The sequence below is a fragment of the Hemiscyllium ocellatum genome, chromosome 17 (genome assembly GCF_020745735.1).
Source record: "Hemiscyllium ocellatum isolate sHemOce1 chromosome 17, sHemOce1.pat.X.cur, whole genome shotgun sequence".
NCBI classification, from domain to species: domain Eukaryota; kingdom Metazoa; phylum Chordata; class Chondrichthyes; order Orectolobiformes; family Hemiscylliidae; genus Hemiscyllium; species Hemiscyllium ocellatum.
The window spans coordinates 47,281,692-47,297,837 of NC_083417.1; the positions used below are offsets into that span (position 1 = coordinate 47,281,692).

The window sequence follows — 16,146 nt, forward strand, 5'->3', positions numbered from 1 at the left end:
TTTTCTTCATGGGGGTGGGTGGGGTTGGTGGCATTGCTGGTTGGGTCAATATTTATTGGGTCTCCCTTACTTTCCATGAGCTGAGTGGATTATTAGGACTTTTTGGATGATGGTGAAAAGTCAATAAACAATAGGTGCAGAAGTAGGCCATTCTGCCCTTCGAGCCAGCACCACCATTCATTATGATCATGGCTGATCATCCTTGATCAGTATCCTGTTTCTGCCTTATCCCCATAACCCTTGATACCACTGTCCTTAAGAGCTCTATCCAACTTTTTCTTGAAAGTATCCAGAGACTGGGCCTCCACAGCCTTCTGGGGCAGAGCATTCCATACATTCACCACTCTCTGGGTGAAGTTGTTTTTCCTCAACTCTGTTCTAAGTGGCATACCCCTTATTTTTAAACTGTGTCCTCTGGTTCGGGACTCCCCCCATCAGCGGAAACGTGCTTCCTGCCTCCAGAGTGTCCAATCCTTTAATAATCTTATACGTCTCAATCAGATCCCCTCTCAGCCTTTTAAGCTCAAGTATATGCAAGCCCAGTCGCTCCAATCTTTCAGTGTAAAATAGTCTCACCATTCCGGGAATTGACTTCGTAAACCTACGCTGCACTCCCTCAATAGCCAGAATGTCTTTCCTTAAATTTGGAGACCAAAACTGCACACAATATTCCAGGTGTGGTCTCACCAGGGCCCTGTACAGCTGCAGAAGGACCTCTTTGCTTCTATACTCAATTCCTCTTGTTATGAAGGCCAGCTTTCTTCACTGTCTGCTGTACCTGCATGCTTGCTTTCATTGACGACTGATGTACAAGAACACCTAGATCTCATTGCACTGCCCCTTTACCTAACTTGACTCCATTTAGGTAGTAATCTGCCTTCCTGTTCTTGCCACCAAAGTGGATAACCACACATTTATCCACATTAAACTGCATCTGCAGTTAGCCTGTCCATGTCACCCTGTATTCTCCTAAATCCTCCTCACATTTCACCCTGCCACCCAGCTTTGTGTCATCAGCAAATTTGCTAATATTAGTTTTAATACCTTCCTCTATATCATTAATGTATATTGTAAAAAGCTGTGGTCCCAGCACTGATCCATGCGGCACATTACAAAAGGGAGCCGTTTATCACTACTCTTTGTTTCCTGTCAGCTAACCAATTTTCAATCCATGTCAGTATTTTGTCCCCATTTACCATGTGCCCTAATTTTGCCCACTAACCTCCTATGTGGGACTTTATCAAAGGATTTCTGAAAGTCCAGGTATACTACATTCACTGGATCTCCCTTGTCCATCTTCAGAATTACGTCCTCGAAAAATTCCAGAAGATTAACCAAGCATGATTTCCCCTTCATAACTCCATGCTGACTCTGACCTATCCCGTTATTGCTATCCAGATGTGTCGTAATTTTGTCCTTTATAATTGACTCCAGCATTTTCCCACCACTGAGGTCAGACTAACTGGTCTATAATTCTCTGTTTTCTCTCTCCCTCCTTTCTTAAACGGTGGGACAACATTAACCACCCTCCAATCCACAGGAACTGATCTTGAATCTATAGAACATTGGAAAATGATCACCAATGCATCCATGATTTCTAGAGCCACCTCCTTCAGTACCCTCTCCCTTTCAAACTGCAGATTAAAGCATTGTATTGTGGTCACTACTTCCTAATGGCTCCTTTACTTTCGAGGTCCCGAATCAAATCTGGTTCGTTGCACAACATCAGATCCAGAATTGCTTTCTCTCTGGTAGGCTCCAACACAAGTTGTTCTAAGAATCCATATCGGAGGCACTCCACAAAGTCACTTTCTTGAGGTCCTATACCATCCTGATTCTCCCAGTCTACCTGCTTGTTGAAATCCCCCAGAACAACTGTAGGAATATCTTTGCGACAGGTCAATTTCAGCTTCTTATTCAACTTCACTACATCCAGGCTACTGTTTGGGGCACTGTAGATAACTCCCATTAGGGCCTTTCTACCTTTAGAATTTCTCAGCTCTATCCATACTGACTCTACATCCCCTGATTCTAGGTTCCCCCGCGCAAGGGACCGAATATCATTTCTTACCAACAGGGCCACCCCAACCCCTCTGCCGGTCAGTCTGTCCTTACGATAGTACGTATAGCTTTGAATATTAATTTCCCAGGCCCTGTCCACTTGAAGCCATGTCTCAGTTATCCCCACAGTATCGTAACTGCCAATTTCTAAATGAGCCTTAAGCTCATCCATCTTATTTCTAATGTTCGCACATTCATATATAATATTTTTAATTTGCTCCTCCCCACACCCTTACTATCAATCCCTATTTCACTTGCCATTACGGCATGAAACTTTTTAAAGTTTTCTGCCCCATTGATTCCATTGTCTGTCTTAACTTCTCTTGTTCTAACTTTCCCTTTAACTTCCTTCTTAAACTTCCAGTTTGTCCCCTCCCCCCGCTATTTAGTATAAACGCAGCTGTGTTGCAGTGTCAAACCTACCTGCCACAATGCTGGTCCCCCACCTATTAAGGTGCAACCCGTCCATCTTGAATAATTTATCCTTACAGCTAAACACATCCCAGTGATCCAAGAATTTAAATCCTTGCTTCCGGCACCAGTTCTTCAGCCACACATTCAAGTCCATTATCTCCCTGTTCCTGTCCTTTCTAGCCCGAGGAACTGGAAGCAAACCGGACATAACCACCCTGGATGTCCTGCTTTTCAGCCTTCTTCCGAGTTCTCCAAAGTCCCTCTGTAGAATGTCCCTCCTCTTCTTCCTGACGTCATTTGTGCCGACATGCACCACCAAGTCTGGCTCATCACCTTCGCCCTTGAGGATCTCCTGCACTCTGTCTGCGATGTCCTTAATCCTGGCACCAGGAAGGCAACACACCATCCTCAAATCCCGCCGCAGAAACATCTTTCAGTCCCTCTCACTATGGAGTCCTCTGTTACCATGGCTCTGCAAGTCAACTGCATTGCTTTGCATCTGCATTTAGACGTTGACCAAACAAGATAAGAGTGGCAAATTTGCTTTGCAATAGGATATTAGTGAACCAGACGGGAATTTATAATCAGCAATAGTGGTTACATATTTGCCATTAGGCTAACTTTTAATTCCATATTTTTATTGAATTTGAATTTCATTATCTCCCATAGTGGAATTTGATCCCATATTCTCAGAACATTAGACTGGGACTTGTCCAGTGACATTACAGCTGCTTCCCATTAAATTCCTACATTACAACAGTGAAAACACTCCACTATGGGAGATAGTGAAATTCAAATTCAATAAAAATATGGAATTAAAAGTTAGCCTAATGGCAAATATGTAACCACTATTGCTGATCATAAATTCCCGTCTGGTTCACTAATGTCCTATTTCAAAGCAAATTTGCCACTCTTATCTTGTTTGGTCATTGTAAAGTGCCTTGAGATGTCTTTGAGATGAAAGGCATTATGTAAATGCAAGTATATTTTATTCACAATGCTTTACACATTTCATACTGAGTATATGCTTAATAATAATATTACCATGTTATTAAATATTTATCCATGTGTTACATAGGTCATAGACCACTAAATCTTATAATTTTGATATATAGAGTAGCCTGCACTGTACTGAATAGATTTTAGAAGTTATGCATTAAGTATAAAAATGTTTAGAAAGTCTTTTCTGCTCTGTTTAGTTAAAGGCCAAATATTCCAAATTATACTTGCAACGGGCCAGCTGTGTACCTCAGGAAATTCACCAAAATGTCCAACAGGGACTGACAATGCTTCAAGACTGTAAGTGTTTTTCTCAAGATCTTGTTCAAATAAAAGGCAAAGATGTGCTTACACCAGTATGTCGACTACTCATAGGAGATCCTGGCTGCACATATCGTTACTTGGATACAAGACTATTTACAATACCTTGGCCTTCTCATGGTGTTGAGGTGAAGTACAACAGTGATGAAATAGGTAAAGCCTGCCAAGCTATTAAAGATCTTAATGAATACTTACATGTGGAAGCAATGAAAATTTTGTTGGATCATTGTTCAGCTGATGTTGAAGAAATTGGATTTGAGGCAAAGACAGCAACTTCCACGGTGGTTAAGGACTCGGGATATATGGAAGATAGAACTTGTCACAATAAACAAAGCAACAACAGAACTATGTTAAAGGATAGAACCTCTTTTAATGTGGCCCTATTGAACTACTTGGATCCTTCAAGAATGAAATTTCTGAAAGAGGAACCATACTTTGGAATGGGAAAGATGGCTGTGAGTTGGCATTATGATGAAAACCTGGTGGAAAGGTCAACAGTTGCTGTGTATAACTACAGCTGTGATGGTAAGTATGGAAAAGAGTGGAGTATTACAGGGTTACTACTTGCTGTTTTAATGTTTCCACCCCCTGAAGCTTTCTTCACACATTGAGGCTGCACACCTGCAAACTTGTACACCAATTTAGATTTACTGTTTGCTAATTGTTTTAGAGCACTGTAGAAATGTTAAATCGACACGTGTGGGCATTCATGTTTCTGTATTTTACGGAATCCATTTTGTTTATATAAGTTGCCCTGGACTTTTTTTTGGCTTGCAATGCTTGTGTGTATTGTAATTAACTAACTGGTAGGATGCCAAGGATATAAAACCTGCAACAAAAAAAGTTCATTGCAGAATCCCTCAGGTGCACATTTCCACTCACATAAATGCTTTTATTGTCATTGACATCATCGTCTCTATTGGAGTGATTTGTCAAAAATGAACTCCCTGTTGCCGCATGCTGATTTTACTACCATATACTTTGCTTTCAAGATACTACTGGGGTTAGCTTTGAACAGAAGTACTTCATTCGGTTTCTGTTGTTGTTTGTAATGTGTTTTCTCTGGTTTCTTTAGTAGCATTGTGTTGTGTTAATGACGTGCGTTAATCAAAATAATTTGCTTTTAGTTTTACATTATCTTCAACTTAAGTGATCTTAATAATCAAACTCATTTGTTACCAGTGATAATCAGCATATTTAAATGTCTAACCTACATGTCCTGCTTGAACTTTAGGTTTTGGCAATAAGCCATCTTTTTAAAACTCAAAAAAAAGTCACTTTAATGTGCACATTCCAAATGATTTAGTAGGAAACCCCAGGAAACTTTGATTGAAATTACTTCTTTTGATTGTAGTTCTACATTTTATTGGTGACACATTGGGAACAGTGTTGCAGTTTGATAATGTTTGCCAAAAGTTGAGGAAATTCTGTCAAACAGGCATTCAGTTAGCCCATAGAGGTGTTTTGCTATATTTATTAAGCTCCATTATGTTAAAATCCCTGCAAAGTAATGCTGTTTCCTGAATTTTGAAAGTACTACTGTGAAATTTAACTACCAATTCATATGAGTAAATTTTTTAAACAATATCCCTGTCAGGGATTGGGTATTGATTTTATTTCTCCCTTAGAATCTTCAGTAGGTCTTATTTTCTAATTTGTGTACTTTGATCGAACAGCCTGAAATGGAGTATCCAAGACAGTTGAGGCTTTTCATTACATTTCCTTTTCTTTCCACATTTTCAGCACAATTGAAGTCACTTGACAGATTACTGTGCATCTGTGTCAGACAGTTGGACATACTGATGAGGGGTTTCTGCAATGCATGAAATCCCTCATCACTTAAGAACTGACTGTGTATGATAAATTCATTAGTCTATTTTATATTATCTTCTGAATATGGGGGTTGTCTCTCTGGAAAACAGATTTATTATAATAAAATTTACTGTGATTATGACAAATCACTTTTACCGAACCCCTACTCTTTTTCCTTTATAGATTTAATACCTACTGTAGATGAAAGCAACAAGACGTCAATAAAGGACAGAGATCCGGCACTTTGGCATGTCGGCATGAAAGTTGCCTGGGACATTGCTACACCAGGATTGGCATTGCCTCTAGAATCTGGAGACTGTTACTTTATGCTTGGTAATTTTTGTTTCGCACTCTAATTATTCAGTTTCCAATGAGGCACTCTGGAATGGTGCACATCAGGAAATCCAAATAGTATTTTGTATATAGTGTCTAGGCATTCAAATAATATTTTTATCTGAAAGTTTCTGGAAATGCTGTTACAATGTGTCCAATGAACTTAAATTTGCAGGTTACTACTTCTATCTTCCAAACCCTTGTTGTGAGGGAAATTCTTTGATTATAATGAGTCTAAACATTTTAAAACATTGTTTTGATCTCCACTGAATGAAATTTTCTTCATAAAGTAAGGTGAGATCCTTTTATTAAGAAGTACACACTTGCCTGGTTAAATGCCTTCAGTAAATTAAATAAATGTTAGTTCCTTGGAAACTAACATTGTCAAACAGCAGCCAAGTTGAAATGAGACAGTTTGATATGTGTATCCCCATAAAGTGCGTGCGTGCGTGTATGTGTGTACCTACTTGGGATATGAGGCAAAATAAAATTGTCCTGCTGTGCCACACTATAGATAGAATTCTTGCTTTGAAACCAGTGTAATTTGAACTTTATGGTTTTAGAAGAAGGAAACAGTTTCACTTAATTAACAATAAAATATTGGTCTGCAGAGGAAGTGTGCACTGGGCCTTGCTGTCTCAAATGCAGGTTCCAGGGTGTCTGATACATTAGTTGTTCTGTGAAAGTCATAAATTTACGCACACGCTAAGAAGGTGTATGAAAAGCTTAATGCTTACTGTGCCCAGAAGTCTAGTTAAATAAAGTTGTTACTGTTTCAGTACTAAAGAATGTGAATCCTGCCCGTCCATAAATATTTCGGACAATGATGCTTCATCTATACTTTCCCATATTGACATTTAGTCCTTTAAAAAGGCAACCAAGGTAAAGAGGTTTCAGAGTGGTAATCTACTGATGACTATATGCTTACCCTGAGTATGACCCTTTTGGTGACATTTATACTACCAGATATCGAGCACAAGTCAGGTTTCTAGTAAAGTCCTTTTTAATGAAATGAGAAACTTATCACTCTGAATTGACTTTGCTTATTTCTTTATTTTAAAAAAATTATTGCTGTTTGTCCTCATATTTTACAAAGAAAATTAACACAGTGGAATTAAACAATGAAATCTTGTTTATAAACTACAGTTATAGGAAAATGTAGTTCTCATTAGATTGGAACTTCAATACATTTTTTTAAAAGTAAAATTTAGAACAAAACAAGTAAAATCAAATTCTTCGTTAGTTTGTTTTCCTACAAAGTTTCATTATCTAGAGGCTGTGCAGATAATCTGCCAATCTTTAACTAATCAAGGTGTTCTTTACTAAACAGGACAGAGATAATTTTCTTCACATTTTGAGGCCAGACTTTGATATTTATATGATTTGTGGGGAGAAGACATTTTTTAAAAAACAGCATTTTCAGAAGGGAAACCCAAAGAGATTCAGTTTGTTGTGCTAAAGTTTTAAGCGTTCTCAATAAGTTTTCCCCCTACCAGCCAGCCAGATTGGCTGGTAAGGTTGTGGAGGAGCAGGTGTCATGTATGTGGGAAATTGCTGCATTAGTGGTTGAGGGAGTTGGAAATGTTCAAAGGTTGTAGAGTGGTGAGAAGTTACATAATGTGGATGAGGTGATGTGTTGGCATTTAGTCATTGTGGGGTTCAAATGTAGGGTCTATGAATAAAATGAGGTGAAAAGAGAACAAGGAAACACTTGAGCTTCTCAGCCTCTCAAGAGCAATAAAGACATTTAGCTTATAGGTTTTGTCTTTTTGTGCTGCCAAAATTTTGAGCCCCAGAAAATGGTTACATAAATTAATGCAGTTAAAATGGAGGCAAGCAGCCTCTTAAAAAGATTTTACCAATTAACATTCATTAAGAGTGGATTGTTTGACCTCCGAAGATTTGCCTTCATTAAAAGTGGGAGACTTAGGTTGTTGTTGAATTTCAGAATTTTAAACACCCGTTTGCTGTACATCCCTAAGGTTAATGTTCCCTACTTTGGCTCTGTCCATCACTTATTTTGCTCAATTGTTCAAGAACAGAAATTTGTTGGATGAGAACATTTCGCATAGAGTCATAGAGATGTACAGCATGGAAACAGACCCTTCGGTCCAACCCGTACATGCCGACCAGATATCCCAACCCAACCTAGTCCCACCTGCCAGCACCCGACCCATATCCCTCCAAACCCTTCCTATTCATACACCCATCCAAATGCCTCTTAAATGTTGCAATTGTACCAACCTCCACCACTTCCTCTGGCAGCTCATTACACACACGTACCACCCTCTGTGTGAAAACGTTGCACCTTACGTCTCTTTTATATCTTTCCCCTCCTACCCTAAACCTATGCCCTCCAGTTCTGGACTCCCCGACCCCAGGGAAAATACTTTGCCTATTTACCCTATCCATGCCCCTCATAATTTTGTAAACCTCTATAAGGCCATCCCTCAGTCTCCGACACTCCAGGGAAATCAGCCCCCACCCTGTTTAGCCTCGACCTATAGCTCAAATCTCCAACCCTGGCAACATCCTTGTAAATGTTTTCTGAAACCTTTCAAATTTCACAACATCTTTTCGATAGGAAGGAGACCAGAATTGTACGCAATATTTCAACAGTGGCCTAACCAATGTCCTGTACAGCCGCAACATGACCTCCCAACTCCTGTACTCAATACTCTGACCAATAAAAGAAAGCATATAAAACACTTTCTTCACTATCCTATCTCCCTGCGACTCCACTTTCAAGGAGCTATGAACCTGCACGCCAAGGTCTCTTTGTTCAGCAGCAGTCCCTAGGACCTTACCATTAAGTGTATAAGTCCTGCTAAGATTTGCTTTCCAAAAATGCAGCACCTTGCATTTATCTGAATTAAATTCCATCTACCATTTCAGCCCATTGGCCCATCTGGTCAAGATCCTGTTTTAATCTGAGGTAACCCTCTTCGCTGTCCAGTACACCTTCAATTTTGGTGTCGTCAGCAAACTTACTAATTGTACCTCTTATGCACCTGTGTGAGGAAATTTGCACATCTGTCTTATTTTCACCATACTATCCACGAACTCTAATTTCAAATCTATTTTGCATCTCACTGCTGACAACATTAACTTATTAAGTTAAATATGTAAATTGAAAATACTAATGAAAATTGAAGAGAGACTAAATTTTAACACTGCCAGCTTCTTTCTTTGGATTTCTTCAAGTTGGAGGTGAATTAAAATGCCATTTGATAGAACCATTTAAATAAACATTTCGAATATTGATAAATTGATACAAAGTGACAGATGAGCAAGTTTACTAGGCAAAGATGAGCGATTTTAAGACTGGAGGCATATTTTTAAGGTGAAAGGAGAAAGAGATTTAAAGATAAATGATAGACAATTTTTTTACACAGTGGTTTGTGCGAGGAATGAACTTCCTGAGGAAGTGGTGGATGTGGGCACAATTACAACATTTAAAAGATACCTAGATAAGTACATGAGTAGGAAGGGTTTGGAGGGATATGGATCAGGAACTAGTTTAATTTGAGATTATGTTTGGCATGGACTGGTTGGATAGAAGGGTTTATTTCCATGCTGTATGACTCTAAGTTTGGAAACTACCTTTTGGTTCAGTTAAAACAATCTCCTTTTAAATCAATCAACTATGGATAGAACTTAATGCAGTTAACATGAAACTCTTGTCAAATGTTTAGTTTTAAGCAATGCACCATGTTTAACTACTTAAATTGCTATAGTTGATTTTTACACTGCATTCCACACTCTTGCATTCTGCACTTTAAATTGTTGTTTTACTGGAGAATAGTTGTACCGCCTGAAAACTGTGTGCTTTTAATAGATTCAAATTATGTATTTTTGCTTAACTTGTATCATCTGCCAAAAAAAATTCTCTCTCATAGATAAGCCCATAAAATCATTGTTGTTTACAGCAGAAGGAAGTATTCTTCCCATCTTGTCTGTCTTATCGATTTACTATGGTAATAGAAAGTGAATAATTTCTCTGCTGTATTTTTATAGTTTTGTACCTTCATTTTCTTCAAATCTTTAATTATCATTGCCTGAAAAGACTCAACTACCTTCTTTGCTATTTCAGATATGCAACACAGCAGTGTGTTGACATGAGGACTTTAAAGGATGCCTGCAGCATGGGTGCCTTATAGTTGATGTCACATGACTACAGCGGACTAGAAGTGATACATTTCTATACAGTAGTACAGAAAAAAGCCATTTGAATCCACATTGACTCTCCAAAGAGCATACAGCCCCCACCCTATCCCCATAACCCTCATTTGCTATGGTTAATCCACATAATCTGCACATTTTTGCATTGTAGAAGGAAACTGGAGTACCCAAGAAACACTCAAAGACACCAGGAGAATGTGCAAACACAGTCTACCCAGGCTGGAATCAAATCCAGGTCTCTGGCACTGTGATGCAGCTTTGCTCACCACTGAGCCACCATGCCACCCTATAGGACAGATATTTGTACATGATTGCCTTTCAATCAAACATATCCTTTTGGTACAAAAATGAGAAAAAAAGGCATGCATTATCATGTACATTTTTAATTACCCAAGTTTCCATCTTTGTATGAGTACTGTTCTCAAGTTTTTGTGGTTAATTAATTCTATTGATCTCTCTGTAAACATTGCGCAAACAGTCCTTACATGATGCTGTTTACTTATTGATATTCTTGTGTGTTGTTGTGTGGTTGGCTGTTTATCTGGGTGATGTTGGTTCATCAAACAGTATTCCTGCATCATTTGTTGTTGTTCTTCTGTCATTGTGTTGCAGTGGACCTCTGGGTCTGATAGTTGATGTGTGTTCTGTGTATGTGCTACGTTCACTTTTTACTGATCAGCTACCTACAGACAAGGAATGGCTTCTACAGTTGGATGCATGTGTCTGTGGTTGGGATGTTATATTGAAGTAATGATTGCATGGTTGAAGTAATAATTGCTTTATCTGGATCCTACGTTGCTGTATGAGCATTCTTTTGTTAATGTTGTGAATGTTTGTATGCTGAAAATGTGTTGCTGGAAAAGCACAGCAGGTCAGGCAGCATCCAAAGAGCAGGAGAATCGACATTTCGGACATGAGCCCTTCTTCAGGAATATAAAAGATTGAGAAATTTAACATCACACATAATTTCCACACTATAGTCCCACTATAGTCCTGACTCTCAAATACTCAACTCTGACAGTTGTTTAGCAGTCTTGTCAAAATGAATTTTGGTTTTCTGCACTTTCACCTTGATTTTTCATTTACTTCTGCCTTCAGTAGCCCTTTTGCTATTGAAAGTGTAGTTTGTGTGTGTTGTAGCATTAGTCTTTGTGCTGGACTACGTTTCAATGCCTTCTCCATTCAATGGTTGCCTTATATACATCTGGATGGGATTTGCTTGAATCCCTCATGATTCCTTTGGCAATTTTCACTGCCATCTTAGCCTTTCCATTTGGGACTCTAGTGTGGAAATTATGTGTGATGTTAAATTTCTCAATCTTTTATAAAGCGACTGAATTCTTCAAGTGAACTGAAGGCTGTTATTACCCACAACAATGTTGGGAATCACTTACCAGTTGAAGTGTGTTTCCAAACAATCCTTGATTTTGTTGTTGATGTTGGGCCAGCGGAGCACGTGTCATGCTTCCTCCAATTTGATTCAATTTCTTAATGGCTTGCATGAATGTGATTTAGCGTCTCACCCCTCAACTCCTTTAGGATAAATGGTTATGTCTATCGTATAAGACATTATCTTGTGCTGTCAATTCAGACCTATATGCCCAGTATGTTCTTCTTGCAACAGTATAGTCTTTGGCTATCCTTTTATCACTACTTCTTGTGAAAGTTGGAGATTTGCATCTTGTTACAATTATTTCACTCAATGTGTTGAGACAGCTATTCAGAGCAGGTGGAATTTGAAACTGGATCTTCGGGTCCAGAGGCAGAGATGCTAACACTGTGTGACAAGACTATAAAATGACTATTTTTAATTAATGTGTTCAGATATGTTATGATACATGTCTGTGGCATGGAGAAGGTGAGGACTGCAGGTGCTGGAGATCAGAGTCTAAAAGTGTGGTGCTGGAAAAGCACAGCAGGTCAGGCAGCAGGAGATTTAATGTTTCGGGTATAAGCCCTTCATCCGGAATAAAGGCGTGTAGGACTTGAAGATAGACCTTCTGACCCAGAGGTAATGGCATTACCATTGAGCCACAAAACCCTTATGCTGAGTTGGGTAGTTTGCTTGATTTTAACAAGGCACTTGTCTGTCACATTCAGTGCATACGCTAGATTAATGATTTCCAGAGCATGGCAAACTGCTGCTTCACATTATATCTGGAAGATTTCACACTCTGTGGTGGTATCCTCCACTTTCTTCATCAAGAGACCAGAAACCTTGGAGCTAATAGCAGTTTGAGGATGTTTTGAAGTGGTCAGACTCAATTGTCACTATGTCTCTTCCAAATTGATACTGATAAAAATGTTCATAGGCACTGTTTGTGTCAGCACCCTGGATGTGAATGTAATCAGTTGACCTTGTCGCATTAGAATTGCTCCAAGTACTGCCTGCTGGTGTCACACTGCTGGGTGTATTCATTATTTATGTTGCAGCATTTCAGCACTGACGTTGGTGTCACTAGCTGCTTGATTTTAGTGAATGCTGCTTCTTGTTTTGTGCCCCAATCCCACTACACATTCTTGGTAATGAGGTTTTACACTTTGCCAACAAATTGTGCAAGAATTTTGCCAAATATTTGATAAATCCAACAAATTGGTTCATTGTTTTCACATTTGTTGGTCGCTATATCATTGTTACAGCTCTCTTTTTTTTGGGAACAGGGTCAAGACCTTTTTCAGTCAGTTTGTGGCCGATGTACATTTTTAAATTTGGGCATTTAAATTTTTTTTTCTTCAACTTTAGATTCACCCAACCACCTCTGCTAAGCGGTTGCATTAAATTTTGATCTATCTCAGAAATTGTTTCTTCCATTGTGTTTCTTAGTGTATAGACTAGCTGACCATCCCTTTTAGCTTCTACTCCAGGAAAATCACCAACTGTCCCATGTTGTCTGCATTGATATTCTTCCAGAGCAGTGGAAATGCCAAATGGCATGCGTAGCCATTCGTATCTTCGAAAGAGAGAGAGAGTATTTGAAGATTCTCATTAAAGGTTACCAAGCTCCAAGCAAACATATAGACCTTCCTTTCCTGCCAGGATTTAGCTGGTGCCACAAGCTACCCTGTGAAGTGGTTACCAAATGCAACCTGTCCCACAATGTGTGTGCTTAATAAACAGACCTGTATATCCAAATAAAAAAAAAATTCTGAGTCATAAAAAGACAAATAGAGTTTATAGTTTTAATATGCTGGTATAAACAGAAATATATGTAGCAGAAAGATAACGGATTATAGTTTGAAATAGCAGAGTATTTAACAGCATTCTCAATTAGTCTGCTTGCATGTTTTTTTTATGTTTTTATGCAGCCAGCTGTCAAAGGCTCAAGATGATATCAGAACAGTATTTGAAACAGGGAATCCAAAATCCAAATGAATAGGATTTCCAACTATGTATATCTCCTTAAACACTCATTGAAAAAGTGTAAAATTAGTAGCAAATAATGGAGAAGAAATTGTAAATTAGAGTGGTAAATTTAATATTAGATCAGATACCGAAGGTGAAAAGTGGGGGTTAGTTTATTGAATTCAGAGACCGAGTTGAGACAAGCTCAAGGTGAAAAAAACTTGCATTTAAAAAAATCTCCAACAACCTTCGGTACCTCCTGTTCTGAATAAGGGTCACTGGATTCAAAACATTAACACGGCTTTCTCTCCATAGATGCTGCTAGATCAGCTGGAACCTGGCACCCCTAGTCTGTCACCAGAACTAGCCTTGAGGCAGCTGTTCTACTCCCAAATGTTTCTGGGGAGCTGCAGACTCACTGTAAAATTCTAGTATGTCTTAACATAAGAGGCTTGTAATTATTTGAATGAGATTCTGCCTGCTTGTGGGCACATAGCCCTAATGCACCCTAAATGGACTCCCACACACTACTTCCCATAATTTGGAGATACCGGTGTTGGACTGGGCTGTACAAAGTTAAAAATCACACAACACCAGGTTATAGTCCAACAGGTGTAATTGGAAGCACACTAGGTTTCGGAGCGTTGCTTCTTCATCAGGTGATAATGGAGGGCTCAATCCTAACACACAGAATTTATAGCAGAAATTTACAGTGTGATGTAACTGAAATTATACATTGAAAAATTGATTTAACAGACAATCAATTTTTCAATGTATAATTTCAGTTACATCACACTGTAAATTTCTGCTATAGATTCTGTGTGTTAGGATTGAGCCCTCAACTATCACCTGATGAAGGAGTGACACTCCGAAAGCTAGTGTGTTTCCAATTAAACCTGTTGGACTACAACTTGGTGTTGTGTGATTTTTAATTTCGTACTTCCCATAAGGCACTGAACAGAAATTTAAATATGCTAATAGCAAAGTAAAGCCATATTGAGTTGGGTGGACAGACTAACAATTAATAGACAGGACATGGACATTTGGGATAAACATAGCTTTTTCAAGTTGATTACCTGTAACTTGTAGCATACATTTAAGTTGATGTGAAAGTTTCAGCTATTTACAGTGTGTATCAATAAAATAGGGTTAGAAATTTCATCCGCCACAAGTTCACCTGTACCTCCACACACATCATCTATTGCATCCGCTGCACCCGATGTGGCCTCCTCTATATTGGTGAGACAGGCCGCTTACTTGCGGAACGCTTCAGAGAACACCTCTGGGCCGCCCGAACCAACCAACCCAATCACCCCGTGGCTCAACACTTTAACTCCCCCTCCCACTCCACCGAGGACATGCAGGTCCTTGGACTCCTCCACCGGCAGAACACAACTACACGACGGCTGGAGGAGGAGCGCCTCATCTTCCGCCTGGGAACCCTCCAACCACAAGGTATGAATTCAGATTTCTCCAGCTTCCTCATTTCCCCTCCCCCCACCTTGTCTCAGTCGGTTCCCTCAACTCAGCACCGCCCTCCTAACCTGCAATCCTCTTCCTGACCTCTCCGCCCCCACCCCACTCCGGCCTATCACCCTCACCTTGACCTCCTTCCACCTATCCCACCTCCATCGCCCCTCCCCCAAGTCCCTCCTCCCTACCTTTTATCTCAGCCGGCTTGGCTCTCTCTCTCTTATTCCTGATGAAGGGCTTATGCTCGAAACGTCGAATTCTCTATTCCTGAGATGCTGCCTAACCTGCTGTGCTTTGACCAGCAACACATTTGCAGCTTAGAAATTTAGTTGCTTGTTTTGAACCAGTGTAGACTTTTTTTGTGCTGTAAAGCTCTATGACTCTCTGCTGCATTTTAAATTATGACCATTATGAACATAATTTCTCCTCCCTTCCTTTAAAATCTGGCTGTTGGACAAAAGTTGAAGTTGCAACCTACAAGTGGACATGAAAAAAAACAGACATGCAAGCATACAGACACCAGGATGCTGGCTGGCACTGTGAATTTTCTTGTTGCACTTCCTCCATGCCTGACCTCATCTGTGTCAAAAAAGTTCTGTCCTTTGTGTCTACCTGACTTCAAGAGCTTGGACAGGGTGCTATGTTTGAGGGACGTGTTCTTTGGAGATCAGCCAGTTGTCAGTTTCAGGTTCTGAATTACATATATTTTTAATGATGTGCTACAGAAGACTTCTTTATTTTCCATGTTCACTTGGAGATTGCAACTTTAACTTGCCCAACAGCCTGATTATAAATAAAGCAAGGAGGAATTTTGTTCCTAATGATCATAATTCACGATTCAGCATAGAATCATAGAGGTTTGCAACACAGAAAAGTTGGCACCAGTCAAAAACAAGCATGTAAATTTCTAACCCCATTTTATTGACACACATTGTAAATAGTTGAAGCTTATCACATCATCTTAATGATACTCTACAAGTGACAGGTTATCAATTTGAAAAAGCTGTGTTTATCCTAACTGTCTGTTTTCTGTCTCCCAATTGTTTGTCTGTCCACGCAACTCTTACATAGTAGCAAGCTATAATTTCTGTTCAATGTCTTGTGGGGAATAAAATGGATGGAAATCCACGTAGCCTTCTAGAGCATGCCATTGACTGTTCTCTGTCCTATTTCATCCTTATTGGCACTTCAGTGAGGTCATAGCTCTT

The 16,146-nt window shown here is 39.4% G+C and overlaps 1 protein-coding gene across 1 annotated transcript in view; it reads left to right on the forward strand.

The window, feature by feature from the left end:
* Positions 1-16,146, forward strand: part of fto (FTO alpha-ketoglutarate dependent dioxygenase) — a 412,244-nt gene that overhangs the window by 88,906 nt on the left and 307,192 nt on the right. The window contains exons 3-4 of the mRNA XM_060837726.1: positions 3,675-4,320; positions 5,791-5,940. Coding sequence (XP_060693709.1) covers positions 3,675-4,320; positions 5,791-5,940 — 796 coding nt within the window. The remainder of the gene's footprint in view (positions 1-3,674; positions 4,321-5,790; positions 5,941-16,146) is intronic.